This window comes from Balaenoptera physalus (genome assembly GCF_965194825.1).
Source record: "Balaenoptera physalus genome assembly, chromosome: 2".
NCBI lineage: Eukaryota > Metazoa > Chordata > Mammalia > Artiodactyla > Balaenopteridae > Balaenoptera > Balaenoptera physalus.
In genome coordinates this window covers 86,833,927-86,852,116 of record NC_138883.1, presented here as the reverse complement: position 1 = coordinate 86,852,116, position 18,190 = coordinate 86,833,927, and the positions used below count along the sequence as shown (strand labels likewise).

General features: G+C 40.4%; 1 protein-coding gene across 1 annotated transcript in view; it reads right to left on the bottom strand.

Annotated features, from left to right (window-relative positions):
* Window positions 1–18,190, bottom strand: part of TUBGCP4 (tubulin gamma complex component 4) — a 47,217-nt gene that overhangs the window by 6,227 nt on the left and 22,800 nt on the right. Inside the window, exons 10-13 of the mRNA XM_082450093.1 lie at window positions 4,450–4,500; window positions 3,937–4,042; window positions 2,086–2,193; window positions 1,511–1,649 (exon numbers count right to left, since the gene is read on the bottom strand). Coding sequence (XP_082306219.1) covers window positions 1,511–1,649; window positions 2,086–2,193; window positions 3,937–4,042; window positions 4,450–4,500 — 404 coding nt within the window. The remainder of the gene's footprint in view (window positions 1–1,510; window positions 1,650–2,085; window positions 2,194–3,936; window positions 4,043–4,449; window positions 4,501–18,190) is intronic.

The following is an 18,190-nucleotide window of genomic DNA, read 5'->3' as shown; positions in this document are numbered from 1 at the left end:
AGCTGATTCCTGGTGGAACTGGGCTTATTTACCTATTCTTAGGCTGGCTTGCGTAAGATAACCTGATTCCATCTGCCTTTAAAAATTATTTCTAATGGAACAATGCACTGAAATTAGTACACCTTGTTTGTATTCTGATTTGAACAAACCCAACCATAAGACATTTTTTAGATAATGGGGGAAATTTCAATGTGGACTGGATATCAGATAATAAGGAATTATTGTTAATTTTACTGGGTGTGATAATGGCATTGTAGTTATGTTAAAAAGATGCCTTTTAAAAAAATATTTATTTTTGGCTGCATTGGGTCTTTCTTGTTGGGTCTTCGTTGCTGTGCGTGGGCTTTCTCTAGCTGTGGTGAGTGGGGGCTACTCTTCGTTGTGGTGTGCAGGCTTCTCATTGTGGTGGCTTCTCTTGTTGCAGAGCTTGGGCTCTAGGTGCACGGGCTTCAGTAGTTGTGGCACTCAGGCTCAGTAGTTGTGGCTCGTGGGCTCTAGAGTGCAGGCTCAGTAGTTGTGGCGCACGGGCTTAGTTGCTCTGCGGCATGTGGGATCTTCCTGGACCAGGGCTCGAACCCATGTCCCCTGCATTGGCAGGTGGATTCTCAACCACTGCGCCACCAGGGAAGTCCCAAAGTTGGCTTTTTTGAATTGCATAGTGGTGGAGTGAAATGACATGTCTGGGATTTGCTTCATAAGGCTCTGGCCAAAAAAAAAAGAGGAGATGAAACAAACAGCGTGATGTTGCTAGTTACTGAAGACGGATGATGCGTCCATGGGTGTTTGTGATAGTCCATACTTTTGTTTATATTTGAAAATTTTCAAAATATAATGTTTAGGAAAATACTTCTGAGCTTGATTTCTTCAAGGGTGTTAAGAGCATCTCAAGTGAGAAGGAAAGTGGACTGGGAGCTACGGAGGCTCCTTGGACAGAGTCCAGGCAGCTTACTTAGGTGGGCTGTGGGCTCTGCGTCTTCTCCCTGAACCAGCTTTATCTTTCCAGTTTATGTCTAGTCTCTCATACCCTAAGCTTCTCTTCCCCCCAAAAGTAAAGGGTTATGAACAGGAGTGGAGAGGATGAAGAGAGGCCACAAACTGGCAGCCTGTAAATTGCTCGTTATTTTGCAATTTAAAAAAAAGCTCTGATGGTTTTAAGGGTTTGACCCGCCCACTCATCCCAGCATCCACTGCAGCTTCACTTATTAATGTTATCTGTCTGGCCCCCGAAGGCATCTGAGTTTGCAGCCTCTGATTTACAGACTGTTAAAAACCAGCTGGGGGGACTTCCCTGGCGGTCCAGTGGTTAGGACTTGGTGCTTCCACTGCAGGGGACCCCGGTTCAATCTCTGGTCAGGGAACTAAGATCCTGCAAGCTGCGTGGCATGGCCAAAAAACAAACAAAAACCAGTTGGCTGACTATCTTGCTCCCAACCAATTCTACTCCTGATAATTTCTTCCCGTGGAAGTAAGATGGGTAATAATTACCTGTGAGAAACTCAGAAATACTCACTTTTCCAGGACAGCAGGAGTGAAGAGAATGTGTAGTGGCCACTGCACTTTATAGGAAAGGCCTAGGGCTGCCCAGCCGGATGCGGGGGCTTCCCGGGGAGAAGTTTCCCGAGAAGGCCCTTCTCTTGCCTGAGTAGCATCTGTTAAGAACAGAGGAGATGACTTCGCTCATCTAGAACTAGAGTTTCAACAAGGTGAGGAACATTCATGAAAGGAGCGCTCACGCGAACCTGCAGTGTCAGAAGCATAAAGGGGATACAAAGGGGACTTGTAGAAGACAAGGACACTCCCATGAGGGGTTCTCTTAGGAGGTCTTTTACAGATTCTTTTTTTAGTCTTAAAGAATTGTGGTTATAAATAAACAGAGACCATTCCAGCAGCATGACAAAAACAAACCAAAACCATGGCCTGGCCATCTCTTAGCCTCTCTTGACTTCCCTTTTCTTTTGTGTAAAAGTAGGGCACTGGACTAGGTGATTTCTAAGGTCCAAAAAGACACGGCTTCTGTGGAAGTGGATGGAAGCAGAACAGATAATGACCAGTAGGAGCAGAAAGACTCAGGGAAGCACAGCAAACCTTTATGCTCCTTTCCATGATACTCGATTGTTAAGTGCAACAGAGGGAGGAGGTTGTCATCATCTAGCAGCACCTTGTGTGCTGACTGTTGGAAGGCCACATTCACATCTGCAAGAAAGAACACATGGGCTGAGAGAAGGCTTGGCTATGTAACAAATCCAGACTCCTCTGGCTTTCCACCTCTCCTGCAGCCCGCCTATCACTAACAGTAGGATATGGTAAACAGTAGTTGCTTTTGCCTGACTAGCATGCATTCCTTCTCCTCTTGCTGATAACAGCGCCCTGGTTTTCCTTGGAGAATCACCCCTGTCCAGAACAATCCATGTAGTTCCAGTGGGGTGGACAATACCTGACCCTCAGGGTAGGCAGGTGACCCAGGAACGATCTACCTGGTTACACTATTTTGTTTAGGGATATGAACATGACCCAAGCCAGGCCAATCCAGAGGCTCTATTCAGATTCTGAATGAGGGTAGCTCTTTTTTCTTTTCGAGATAAACACGGACTCAGTAGGATGTGAACTTGGTTGCAGGCCATCTTGCTACCATACGGAGCAGGCCTGTCTCAGAAGAAAAGGCAGAGGTGAAAGATGGAATGACACCAAGTCCTGAAGGCGTCATGTAAGCCTTGGAGCAAAACTGCCCAGAGCCATCTTACCTCTGACCTTTTCAGTTTTGAGAATCAATAAATTCTCTTTTTTCCTTTGCTTAAGTGAATTTGAATTGGGTTTTCTTGCAACCAAGAAAGTCCTATGTAAGCACAATGGACATCTGTTGTTTTACAGAGCTAGAAAAACGGCAACCCTGTCTCCCCTCCTGCCCCACTCCCCTCTTTTTTGACTCTGATCCTTACGTAACTCTCCTCAAGTAGTTTGAATGGGAATGGTGATCCTTCCCGTTGGTCAAAGGTGAACACTTTACTGAAGTAGGCATATCTTCCTTTTTTTTTTTGGCTGCACCTTGTGGCATGCGGGATCGTAGTTCCCCGACCAGGGATCGAACCCGTGCCCCCTGCAGTGGAAGCACAGAGTCTTAAACCACTGGACCACAAGGTAAGTCCCCAAAGTAGGCGTATCTTAGTCTGACCTCTTTGATACAGGGATAGGTATATGATCCAGTTGGGCTAATCGAAACCCTTTTCCTGGAATCCCTTAACTTGCTACCAGAGAGACCAGGTTTGACTCCCCCCAGTAGACTCTGTATGTTCCTGGGAGCTGCTGGTGGCCATGTGGCCAGATGGGACTGGAAGGCCATCAAAGAGCACACAAGAGGCACAGACAAGATAAGGTAAGAGAGAGGATCCTAGCAATCCCTAGTTTCAGTTCTCAGGACCAGATATATCCCTGTCCCACTGGAGTTACAGATACAATAGCAAATATACTCCCCTTTTAGTTAGTTTTCCATCACTGACAGCCTAAAGAGTTCTAATACAACAAGTGGCAATAAGTCCCAATATGGGGACTTCCCTGGCAGTCCAGTGGTTAAGACTCCACGTTCCTAACGCAGGGGGCACGGGTTTGATTCCTGATCTGGGAACTAAGATCCCACCTGCCACATGGCGTAGCCAAAAAAAAAAAATCTCAATATGTCCCTTAAGAAATATATGGCTATAATCTGATGAGTTGAAATAGTGGTTTGAAGGCCGGTACCAACCCTTCTAGGAAGGGTCACGAGCTGAAGCTGCTCCCAGTAACAACAGTGTGAGCCTACCTGAGTGGCCTTCCATTTTGGAAACACTCTCTGTAACTCACTAGGCTGTTCTTATGTGGACCAGGCCTAAATGGTTTGGCAGCAGCTAAGAAATACACTACAACTTCAGTAAGCTGGTAATTCTTGGGCCCCAGGGCAATTACCATGTTCAGTTACTGCAGTGGGTGGTGTTTTTAACATGTGTTGAGCTGTATCAATGAAGGCCTGAAACAGTTCTCCACGTCCCAGAAGGTAAAAGTCTTTAATGATCTGCAGAAAGAATTTCAATTTGCAATTCAGTAATCCAGCAGAGCTTTTCACTATCCTAAGAGAATTACGCATATAATTTCCAATTTCATCAGTTTGAGCCCAACTTACAAAAGGTCGTAGGCTTTTGGCATTTTAAAGGGGCATACTTAGTAATGGCAGGATGACTGGTGTGTCTTTGATATCATTTATTCAATGAAAACACAATAATGCCAGAAGAAAGTAAACAGCCAAAGCTTTGTACTGTAATAAACCTGTAGCATTAGATGGAGTTTGCCCACTTGGATGAGGACATAAGGAGCCACTCGAAGTCTGGGGGCAGGCAACCAGTGCTCCCAGGAGACGATAGAGAATAAAGTCATTGTCCACCAGCATCATTTTAAGAGTAAAGAGAACAGCTAAGCTATTACCTTCAGCTGACCCAGTAAATCTGACTCTTCCACCATCAGCTTCCAGAGATGCTGTGAAAAGAACCAATAAAACAGGGTCAATTGAGGACACAGGGCGGGAAGGGGAAGCTGGGTCGAAGTGAGAGAGCAGCACTGACATATATACACTACCAAATGTAAAATGGATGGCTAGTGGGAAGCTGCTGCATAGCCCAGGGAGATCAGCTCAGTGCTTTGTGACCACCTAGAGGGGTGGGATAGGGAGGGTGGGAGGGAGGCTCAAAAGGGGGGCGGATATGGGGATATATGTATACATATAGCTGATTCACTTTGTTGTACAGCAGAAACTAACACAACATTGTAAAGCAATTATACTCCAGTAAAGATGTGGGGGAAAAAAAAAAAACAGGGTCAAAGTTTCATTACAATGAAAACTCCTATAAAGAATGGTTTTGTACAAATCCAGCAAGGTATTGGAAAAAAGAATATATACCATGACCACACTGGGTTAATCCCAGGAATAAAAGTTAAAAAAATATGAGGGCTTCCCTGGTGGCACAGTGGTTGAGAATCTGCCTGCCAATGCAGGGGACACGGGTTCGAGCCCTGGTCTGGGAAAATCCCACATGCCGCAGAGCAACTATGCCCGTGCACCACAACTACTGAGCCTGTGCTCTAGAGCCCGTGAGCCACAACTACTGAGCCTGCGTGTCTGGAGCTTGTGCTCCGCAACAAGAGAGGACGCGACAGTGAGAGGCCCGCGCACCGCAATGAAGAGCGGCCCCCACTTGCCGCAACTAGAGAAAGCCCTAGCACAGAAACGAAGACCCAACACAGCCAAAAAGAAAGAAAGAAAGAAAGAAAAAAATATATATATATGAGATGGAAATATTCTGGAATTAGATAGTGGTAATGGTTGCGTAACATCGTGAACATACTAAAACCCACTGAATTGTACCTATTTTTAAATGGCTCAAATGTTTAACTTTGTTGTGTGAATTTTATCTCAATAAAAGTTTTAATATGAATATAATTCACTACGTTAAAGATTAAAAAAGAAAAAACATGATCACCTCAATGGATGCAGAAAAAGCATCTGATAAAACTCAACATCTGTTCATGATTTTAGAAAGAAAGCAAACAAGGAACAGAAGGAAATTTCTTTATTCTGATAAAGGTTATATACCAGAACCCCACAGCAAACAACCTATTTGATGGTGAAACATTAGAAGAAATTCCTTTAAAGTCATCCAACATTGTACTAAAGACTTGCCAATATAGAAAAAAAAAAAAAAAACAACTGAAAAGGAAGAAACAAAACTGTTACTATTGACAGATAATGTCACTCACTACCTGCACAGAAAGTCCAAGAGAACTGACATATAGATTATTAGAACTAGTAAGAGAATTCGGCAAGCTTGATGACTGAGATACAAAAAATCAACTACATAGCCGTTACCAGCATCAAAGGATCCTGACTAGGATTCGCCCGGTGAAGTGATCAATGTTGATTCAGGATTCCTGGAATCTCCACCCTGGTGCTCATCCCCTTTGCCCTCTCTCACTGGAACTGATACAGATTAGGAACTGGCCTTTGGCCCTTCTCTAATACACAATACTAGACAAAATAGCTGACACCCCCAGGGGAATATAAGCACACAAGTCAAAATAATTAGACATGGGAAGAGTAAAAGAAATACAACAGACTAGGTAACACATACCATCTGAAGCAGAAGTTTTAGAACTGACTGAGTGGCTAGTATAGTGAGATATCCCCTGTAAGGCTGAGGTTTCCCATACCCCAGCTGTTCAAAGTACTGCCTGTTACTGGTGCTTTTGGCTAAAGGGAGCTACCTTGCCCATGGTTCCCTCCTGAGAAACCAATTTCTGATAGTTGCAGAGGTACAATGGCCTAGCCGTCTAACCTCAATTTGGGACATCTCTGAAGGGCCATTCTAGCTTCAGAGCTCTGCATAAGATGGCCAAGTCTTCTGCTGCAACTACATCACAGTTTATTTCCCCTCTCTACTCAATCCTGCTTCCCTCACTTCTTGCCAAATCTCAGTCACAAAATCTGTTTCCTGGGGAAATCTGACCTTTGACACAAACCAAAAATTTTAAATACTCTTTACAAATATGCTTAAAGAGTTAAGTGTAATGGCAATATAAATATACAAAAATAAATCATAAAAAAGAAGAATCATAAGAAAGACTCTGGATCAACTGAATATCCATATGCAAAAAATTAAAACTCGATCTATACCTTGCACCACATACAAAAATTAACTCAAAATGATCATAACCCTAAATGTAAAACTAAAACCTATAAGTTTTCTAAAAGAAAACAGAAGAGAAAAATTTTTGTGACTTTGGGTTACACAAAGGTTTCTCAGACACAACACCAAAAGCATAAGCCACACACACAAAAAAATTGATAAAACTGGACTTAGTCAAAATTAACAACTTCTACTCTTTGAAAGACACTGTTAAGAGAATGAAAAGACACATCATAGACAAGAAGAAAATATTTGTAAGTCACATATCTGATAAAGGACTTACATTCAGAATACATAAACAATTCTCAAAACTCAACAGTAAGAAAATAAAACAAAAACAAGAAAAAATGGACAAAAGTTTTGGACATTTCACCAAAGAAGATATATGGATGGCAAACAAGTATATGAAAAAAATTTCAACATCATTAGTCATTAGCGGAATGCAAATTAAAACTACAATGGGGGAATAATCCAAATGTCTATCAACAGATGATAGGAAAACACATTGGTATGAACAACGGGATACTACTCATCAGTAAAAAAGACTAAACTATCGATACATGCAACATGGATTAATCTCAATTATGCTGAGTAAAAGAATACCTAGGAATAAATTTAACCAAGGAAGTGAAAAATCTGTACAACGAAAACAAGTCTTTGTTGAAAGAAATCGAAGACAGCACAAATGGAAAGACATTCCATTTTCATGGATCAGAATTATATTGCTAAAAAGTGTATACTATTCAAAGCTATCTATAGATTCAACACAAACCCTATAAAAATTCTTATCAAAATTCCAAAGGCGTTCTTCACAAAAATAGAAAAAGACAATCCTAAAATTTGTGTGGAACCACAAAAGACTCCAAACAGCCAAAGCAATCCTGAGAAAGAATAACAAAGCTTGTGGTAACACACTTCCTGACTTCAACTATACTACAAAGCTAAAGTAATTAAAACAGTATGGGACTTTGGGACAAGATGGCGGAGTAGAAGGGCCTGAGCTCACCTCCTCTCACGAAAACACCAAAATCACAACTAACTGCTGAACAACCATCGACAAAAAAGTACTGGAACCTACCAAAAAGATATTCTACTTCCAAAGACAAAGAGAAAGCCACGATGAGATGGTAGGAGAGGTGCATCTGTGATACAATCAAATCCCATACCCTCTGGGTGGGTGACCCACAAACTGGAAAACAATTATATTGCAGAAGTTCTCCCACAGGAGTGAGAGTTCTGAGCCCGACATCAGGCTCCACAGTCTGAGGGTCTGGCATCGGAGGAGGAGCCTCCAGAGCATTTGGCTTTGAAGGCCAATGGGACTTGATCACAGGAACTCCACAGGACTGGGAGAAACAAACGCCACTCCTGGTGGGTGCACACAAGGTCTCACGTATACCAGGACCTAGGGAAAAAACAGTGACTTCATAGAAGCCTGGGCCAGACCTACTTGCTGGTCTTTGAGGGTCTCCTGGGGAGGCAGAGGGCAGCTGTGGCTCACTGTGGGGACAAGGACACTGGTGGCAGAGGTACTGACTACTCACTGGCGGGAGCTGTCCTGGAGGCCACTATTTTGATGCCAACACCTCATCCCACCCAAAAGCCTGAAAGCTACAGTGCAGGCATGCCTCAGGCCAAACAACCAACAGGGCAGGAACACAGCCCCACCCATCAGCAGACAGGCTGCTGTAAAGTCTTCCTGAGCCCACAGCCACCTCTAAACCCACCCCTTGATCCAGCCCTGCCCACCAGAGGGACAAGACACAGCTCCACCCACCAGTGGAAAGGCACAAGTCCCTCGCACCAGGAAGCCTGCACAAGCCTCTTAGACCAGCCTCATCCACCAGGGGCCAGACACTAGAAGCAAGAGGAACTATAATCCTGCAGCCTGTGGGCTGCAAACACAGAAAGTTAGATATAATGAGGCAGCAGAGGAATATGTTCCAGACGAAGGAACAAGATAAAACTCTAGAAGAACAACTACGTGAAATGGAGATAGGCAATTTACCTGAAAAAGCATTAGGAGTAATGATAGTAAAGATGATCCATGATCTTGGACAAAGAATGGAGGCACAGACCGAGAAGATACAAGAAATGTTTAACAAAGGGCTAGAAAATTTAAAGAACAAACAAACAGATGAACAATAACTGAAATGAAAAATACACTAGAAGGAATCAATAGCAGAATAAATAAGGCAGAAGAACGGATAAGTGAGCTGGAAGACAAAATGGTGGAAATCACTGCCACAGAACTGAATAAAGAAAAAAGAATGAAAACAAATGAGGATCGTTTAAGAGACCTCTGGGACATTAAATGCACCATCATTCGCATTATAGGGGTCCCAGAAGAAGAGAGAGAGTAGGGCCTCGAAAATATTTGAAGAGATAATAGCTGAAAACTTCCCGAATATGGGAAAGGAAACAGTCACCCAAGTCCAGGAAGCGCAGAGAGTCCCTTACACCATAAACCCAAGGAGGAACACACCAAGACACATATTAATAAAAATGACAAAAATTAAAGACAGAAAATATTAAAATCAACAAGGGAAAAGCAACAAATAACATACAAGGGAATCCCCATAAGGTTATAGCTTATTTTTCAGCAGAAATTCTGCAGGCCAGAAGAGAGTGGCATGATATATTTAAAGTGATGAAAGGGAAAAACCTAAAACCAAGAATACTCTACCCAGCAAGGCTCTCGTTCAGATTCAACAGAGAAATAAAAAGCTTTACAGACAAGTAAACGCTAAGAGAATTTTGCACCACCAACCAACTTTACAACAGATGCTAGATGAACATCTCTAGGTGGAAAAGAAAAGCTCACAACTGGGAAAAAGAAAATTACGAATGGTAAAGCTCAGTAAAGGTAGAAATCATCCATACACAAATATGATATCAAAACCAGCAATCGCGGGGCTTCCCTGGTGGTGCAGTGGTTAAGAATCTGCCTGCCAATGCAGGAGACACGGGTTGGAGCCCTGGCCCAGGAAGATCCCACATGCCGCAGACCAACTAAGCCCGTGCGCCACAACTACTGAGCCTGTGATCTAGAGCCCGCGAGCCACAACTACTGAGCCTGCATGCCTAGAGCCCATGCTCCGCAAAAAGAGAAGCCACCACAATGAGAAGCCCGTGCACCGCAACAAAGAGTAGCCCCCACTCACCACAACTAGAGAAAGCCCATGCACAGCAACGAAGACCCAATGCAGCCAAAAATAAATAAATTAAATAAATTTATTTAAAAAACCGCCAGCAATCGTGAGAAGAGGAGAGTACAAATGCAGGATACTGGAAATGCATTTGAAATTAAGAGACCAGCAACTTAAAACAATCTTGGATATATAATAGACTGCTATATCAAACCTCATGGTAACTGCAAACCAAAAATCTACAATAGATATACACACAAAAAGGAAAAAGGAATGCAAACACAACAGTAAAGATAGTCATCAAATCACAAGAGAAGGGAACAAAAGAGGAAGGGAAGAAGAAAGACCTTCAAAAACAATCCCCAAACAATTAACAAAATGGCAATAAGGATATACATATCAATAATTACCTTAAATGTAAAAGGATTAGATGCTCCAACCAAAAGACACAGACTTGCTGAATGGATACAAAAACAAGACCTATATACAGGCTGTCTACAAGAGACCCACTTCAGATCTAGGGACACGTAGACTGAAAGTAAGGGGATGGAAAAAGATATTCCATGCAAACGAAAATCAAAAGAAAGCTGGAGTAGCAATTCTCATATCAGACAAAATAGACTTTAAAATAAAGACTGTTATAAAGAGACAAAGAAGGACACTACATAATGATCAAGGTATCAATCCAAGAAGAAGATATAACAATTATAAATATATATGCACCCAACATAGGAGCACTTCAATATATAAGGCAAATGCTAACAGTCATAAAAGGAGAAATCAATAGTAACACAATAATAGTGGGGGACTTAACAACCCACTTACATCAATGGGCAGATCATCCAGACAGAAAATTAATAAGGAAACACAAGCTTTAAATGACACATTAGACCTGATGGACTTAATTGATATTTATAGAGCATTCCATCTGAAAGCAGCAGAATACACATTCTTCTCAAGTGCACACAGAACATTCTCCAGGATAGATCACATGCTGGGCCACAAAGCAACCCTTGATAAATTTAAGAAAACTGAAATCATATCAAGCATCTTTTCCAACCACAACGCTGTGAGATTAGAAATCAACTACAAGAAAAAAACTGTAAAAAACACAAACACGTGGAGGCTAAACAATATACTATTAAACAACCAATGGATCACTGAAGAAATTAAAGAGAAATTGAAAAATTCCTAGAGACAAATGAAAATGAAAACATGATGATTCAAAATCTAAGGGACACTGAAAAAGCAGTTCTAAGAGGGAAGTTTACAGCAATACGCTCTTACCTGAGGAAACAAGAAAAATCTCAAATAAACAACTAGAGAAAGAAGAACAAACAAAACACAAAGTTAGCAGAAAAAATCATAAAGATCAGAGAAGAAATAAATGAAAGAGAGATGAAGAAAACATTGCAACTAAAAGCTGGTTCTTTGAAAAGATAAACAAAATTGATAAACCTTTAGCCAGATTCATCAAGAAAAAAAGGGAGGGACTTCCCTAGTGGTCCAATGGTTAACACTTCACCTCCCAATGCAAGGTGTGTGGGCTCAATCACTGGTTGAGGAGCTAAGATCCCACATGCCTCGTGGCGAAAAAACCAAAACATAAAACAGAAGCAATATTGTAACAAATTCAATAAAGACTTTAAAAATGGTCCACATCAAAAAAAAAAAAAAATCTTTGGGGCTTCCCTGGTGGCGCAGTGGTTGGGAATCCGCCTGCCAATGCAGGGGACACGGGTTCGAGCCCTGGTCTGGGAAGATCCCACATGCTGTGGAGCAACTAGGCCCGTGAGCCACAACTACTGAGCCTGCACGTCTGGAGCCTGTGCTCCACAACAAGAGAGGCCACGATAGTGAGAGGCCCGCGCACCGCGATGAAGAGTGGCCCCCGCTTGCCGCAACTAGAGAAAGCCCTTGCACAGAAATGAAGACCCAACACAGCCAAAAATAAATAAATAAATAAATATTAAAAAAAAATCTTTAAACAAAAAAAAAAGGGAGAGGGCTCAAATCAATAAAATTAGAAATGAAAAAGGAGAAGTTACAACAGACATCACAGAAATACAAAGGATCATAAGAGACTATGACAAGCAACAATATGACAATAAAATGGACAACCTAGAAGAAATGGATAAATTCTTAGAAAGGTAGACGCTTCCAAGACTGAACCAGGAAATACAAAATATGAACAGGCCAATCACAAGTAATGAAATTGAAACAATGATTTTAAAACTTCCAACAAACAAAAGTGCAGGACCAGAAGGCTTCACAGGCAAATTCTATCCAACATTTAGAGAAGAGCTAACACCTATCCTTCTCAAACTAATTCAAAAACTTGCAGAGGAAGGAACACTCCCAAGCTCATTCTACGAGGCCACCATCACCCTGATACCAAAAGAGACAAAGATACCAAAACCAGACAAAGATACCACAAAAAAAGAAAGTTACAGGCCAATATCACTGATGAACATAGATGCAAAAATCCTCAACAAAATACTAGCAAACCGGGACTTCCCTGGTGGCGCAGTGGTTAAGAATCCACCTGCCAATGAAGGGGACACAGGTTCAAGCCCTGGTCCGGGAAGATCCCAAATGCCATGGAGCAACTAAGCCCGTGCACCACAACTACTGAGCTTGCACTCTACAGCCCGTGAGCCAAAACTACTGAGTCCACGTGCCACAACTACTGAAGCCTGTGTGCCTAGAGTCCATGCTCCACAACGAGAAGCCACCACAATAAGAAGCCCGTGCACCGCAACGAAGAGTAGCCCCCACTCAATGCAACTAGAAAAAGCCTCTGCACAGCAACAAAGACCCAACACAGCCAAAAAAAAAAAAAAATACTAGCAAACCGAACCCAACAATACACTAAAAGGATCACACACCATGATCAAGTGGGATTTATCCCAGGGGTGCAAGGATTTTTTCAATATCTGCAAATCAATCAGTGTGATAAACCACATTAACAAACTGAAGAATAAAAACCATATGATCATGTCAGCAGAAGCAGAAAAAGTTTTTGACAAAATCCAACACCCATTTATGATAAAAACTCTCTAGAAAGTGGGCAAAGAGGGAACCTACCTCAACATAGTAAAGGCCATATATGACAAACCTACAGCTAACATACTCAATGGAGAAAAGCTGAAAGCATGTCTTCTAAGAACAGGAACAAGACAAGGATGTCTACTCTCACCACTTTTACTCAACATAGTTTTAGAAGTCCTAGCCATGGCAATCAGAGAAGAAAAAGAAATAAAAGGAATCCAAACTGGAAAAGAAGAAGTAAAACTGTCACTGTTTGCAGATGACATGATACTATACATAGAAAATCCTAAAGATGCTACCAGAAAACTACTAGAGCTCATCAATGAATGGAGACACAAAAAGACGCCGATAGCCAAAGTAATCCTGAGAAAGAAAAATGGAGCTGGAGGAATCAGGCTCCCTAACTTCAGACTATACTATAAAGCTACATTAATTAAAACAGTATGGTACTGGCACAAAGACAGACTTATAGATCAATGGAACAGGATAGAAAACCCAGAGATAAACCCACATACCTATGGTCAACTAGTCTACGACAAAGGAGGCAAGAATATACAATGGAGAAAAGACAGTCTCTTCAATAAGTGGTGCTGGGAAAACTGGACAGCTACATGTAAAAGAATGAAGTTAGGGCTTCCGTGGTGGTGCAGTGGTTAAGTATCCTCCTGTCAATGCAGGGGACACAGGTTTGAGCCCTGGTCCGGAATTTCCCACATGCCGCAGAGCAATTAAGCCCACGAGCCACAACTACTGAAGCCCGCACGCCTACAGCCTGTGCTCCGCAACAAGAGAAGCCACCTCAATGAGAAGCCTGCACACCACAACGAAGAGTAGCCCCCACTGACTGCAACTAGAGAAAGTTTGAGCGCAGCAACAAAGACCCAATCCAGCCAAAAAAAAAAAAAAAAAAGAAGAATGAAATTAGAACATTCTCTAACACCATACACAAAAATAAACTCAAAATGCATTAAAGACCTAAATGTAAAACCAGATACTATAAAACTGTTAGAGGAAAACATAGGCAGAACACTCTTTGACATAAATCACAGCAATATCTTCTTGGACACTCCCTCCTAGAGTAATTTAAAAAAAAAAGGTAGCTAATTAGACTTAAAAGCTTTTGCACAGCAAAGGAAACCATAAACAAAATGAAAAGACAACCCACAGAATAGGAGAAAATATTCGCAAATGAAGCTACTGACAAGGGATTAATCTCCAAAATATACAAGCAGCTCATGCAGCTGAATATCAAAAAAACAAACAACCCAATCAAAAAATGGGCAGAAGATTTAAATAGACATTTCTGCAAAGAAGACATACAGATGGCCAAAAAGCACATGAAAAGATGCTCAACGTTGCTAATTATTAGAGAAATGCAAATCAAAACTACAATGAGGTATCACCTCACACCAGTCAGAATGGCCATCATCAAAAAATCTACAAACAATAAATGCTAGAGAGGTTGTGGAGAAAAGGGAACCCTACTACACTGTTGGTGGGAATGTAAATTGGTACGGCCACTATGGAGAACACTTTGGAGGTTCCTTAAAAAACTGAAAATAGAGCTTCCATATGATCCAGCAATCCCACTCCTGGGCATACATCCGAAGAAAGCCATACTTTGAAAAGATACATGCACCCCAATGTTCATAGCAACATTATTTACAATAGCCAGGACATGGAAGCAACATAAATGTCCATCTACAGATGAATGATTAAAGAAGATGTGGTCCATATATACAATGCAATTTTACTCAGCCATAAAAAGAGAATGAAATAATGCCATTTGCAGCAACACTGATGGACCTAGAGATTATCATACTAAGTGGAGTAAGTCAGAGAAAGACAGATATCATATGATATCAATTATATGTGGCATCTTAAAAAAATGATGCAAAAGAACTTACTTATAAAACAGAAATAGACCCACAGACTTAGAAAACAAACTTATGGTTACCAAAGGGGAAAGGTGGGGGTAGGGATAAATTAGGAGGTTGAGATTAACATATACACAATACTATATATAAAATAGATAATCAACAAGGACATACTGTATAGCACAGGGAACTTAACTCAGTACTCTGTAATAACCTATATGGGAGAAGAATCTGAAAAAGAACAGATGTATGTATATGTATAACTAAATCACTCTGCTGTATATCTGAAACTGACACAACATTGTAAATCAAATATACTCCAATATAAAAAAATAAAACAGTATGGAACTGGCAGGAAAAGACATAGAACAATGGAACAGAAAACTTAGAATCAAAGCCCCACTTATATAGTCAATTAATATTTGACAAGGGAGCCAATAACACCCAAGGGCAAAGGATAGTCTCTTTTCAACAAATGGTGCTGGGAAAACTGGATAAGCACATACAGAAAAATGAAATTGGACCCCTATGTCACACCATGCACAAAAATTAACTTGAAATAGATCAAAGACTTAAACATAAGACCTGATAGCAGAAAAACTCCTAGAAGAAAATGTAAGGAAGAAGTTCTTCAACATTGGTCTTGGCGGGACTTCCCTGGTGGTCCAGTGGTTAAGACTCCACACTCCCAATGCAGGGGGCCCAGGTTCAATCCCTGGTCGGGGAACTAGATCTGGCATGCCGCAACTAAAAAAAGATCCTGCATGCTGCAACTAAGACCTGGCGCAGCCAAATAAATAATATTAAAAAATAGAAAACAGTGGTCTTGGCAATGATTTTTTTTGGATGTGACACCAAAAACACAAACAACAAAAGAAAAAGAAAACACAAAGTGGGACTACATCAAACTTAAAAGCTTCTGCACAGCAAAAGAAACAATCAACAAAATGAAAAGGCAACCTACAGAATGGGAGAAAATATATGCAAATCATATATTTGATAAGGGGTTAAAATCCAAAACAGAGAAAGAACTCATTCAACTCAATAACAACAACCAAAACCCCCAAACAATCCTGTTGAAAAATGGGCAGAGGTACGAAATAGACTTTTTTCCAACGAAGACATCCAAATGGCCAACAGGAACATGAAAAGATGCTCAACATCACCAACTATCAGGGAAATGCAAATCAAAACCACAATGAGATATCACCTCACACCTGTTACAGTGGCTGTCTTTTTTTTTTTTTTTGGCCACAGTGCACAGCATGTGGGATCTTAGTTCTCTGACCAGGGACTGAACCTGTGCCCCCTGCAGTGGAAGCATGGTGTCTTAACCACTGGACCACCAGGGAAGTCCCAAATAAATCTAGATGAAATGGGTAAGTTCCTTGAAAAGTAGAAAATACCAAAAGTGCTACAAGAAGAAATAAATGTCTTAAATAGATTAATAGGTTTTAAATATATTGAATCAGTGAAGATTTCCTCTCCTAAAAAAACCTAACTTACATAATTTTTCAGGTTAGTTCAATCAAACTTTCAGTAAAAATTCTTGTCTTACATTAACTGTTCTAAAAAACAGGAAAACAGTGATAGACACCAAGCTCATTTTATGAGGCTTATATCATCTTTATTCCACAACCACATAAGAACAATACAGGAAGAGAAAAGTATAGTCTATTTCACTAGTAAATGTAGATGCAAAAATTCCAAACACTGTTTTGGCTAACTAAATCCAACAGTACATTAAAAAATAAAACATCACGCTCAAGTATGGTTTATCTCAGGAAGATTCAACATCTGAAAATCTAAATAGGAATTTACCTTATGAATAGACTGAAGGAGAAAAAGAACTCAGAGCAAAAAACTGCACCCTAATTGATATAGAATAAGCAGTGATAAAATTCAACATCTATTTATTATAAAAACTCACAGCAAACTAGGAAGAGAAGGTAATTTTTTTAAACTTGATAAACTCATGTGCCAAAGCCTACAGCAAACACTAAAGTAATAGAGAAACTTTATATGCATTATCTTTAAGAGCCAACAAATCAAGGATGCCCATTATCACCTCTATTGTTTAACATAGCTTATGTCAACTATCAACCCAGCGGTTGAATGCCGTACTAGAGATCCTAGTTAAGACTGTAAGAAAAAAAAGAAGCAAAAGTTGAAAAATTGGAAGGAAAATTGTAAAACTTTCAATAATTGCAAATGATATGATCATTAGTGAGGAAAATCAATAGAATTAACAGACAAACCATTAAAACTAAAAAAAAAAAAAGACTTCAATAAGTTGCCAGGTATAAGATTAACCTACAAAAATTAATACCACAATTTTTCTATGTAAGTAGTAACCAACTAAAGATAAAATTAACAAAACCTATTACATATCTAGCAAATAATTTTTAAAATCTTTTTGTTGAAGTACTAAAATACATACAGAAAAGTGCACCAACTGTAAGTTTACAGCTTGAAGAATTCTCACAAAATGAACACACCTGTATAACCAGCATCCTGAAAGGCCCACCCATGTCCTTTCCACCTACCAAAGGCAAATGCTATCCTGACATCTAACACCAGATTAGCGCTGCTTGTTTTTAAACCTTATATAAACAGATTCATATGGTATGTATACCTTTTTAAAATATGAAAAGGAGAGAAAGAGATCCAAAAGGGGGTGAGTATGATATGTATTTGCAAGACACTGTCCCCTTTTCCTCCCTGGTATACTCTCTTTTATTACTTTAAGCTGTTATTATTGTTACAATTATAGCTGTCAAAGTATTAGCTTCCAAGAGTCTGAGCTTCAATTCTTTGTCTATCATTTTTACAAACCGGAAATATAATTTTGAGCAACATATGTGTTTCAAAATTTCACAAGGAAACAATTTTGAAATTCTATGTTATTCGTTTAATAAAATTTTACTTTCCTCCATTAACTATATTTCCCAAAGAGTTACCACAAAAATGATAACAGAAGAGAAATCAAGTCAATAAGATGAAAGGGAGTGAAGGCACCAGCCCCCTAGACAACAGCTGCCTTGGCTATAGATGGAGAGGCAGTGTCTTGAAAGTCTGAATGGACAGAAATATGTATTCTGGGTAGTTTAGATATTTACTTTCCCATAAGGAATCAAATCAAGTGATACTTCAAGGTCACCTCAAGATCTAATATTCTATGTCTACATCACAGCTCTGTCTCCAGTGCCTTGGAATTTTTGAGATAGTGACCAGAAAAGGAAATCAAATTCATGACAGATTACTGTGCTTCCAACATGGGTATATCTGACGCTAATCTCAGCAATTCTAGACACTGACCCTAGTGCCCCTGTGCTTCAAAATCACCTGCAGAGGTTTGTTGATTGGCTGGTGTAAATACAAGTACCTAACAGTACTGACTCCCTCCTGA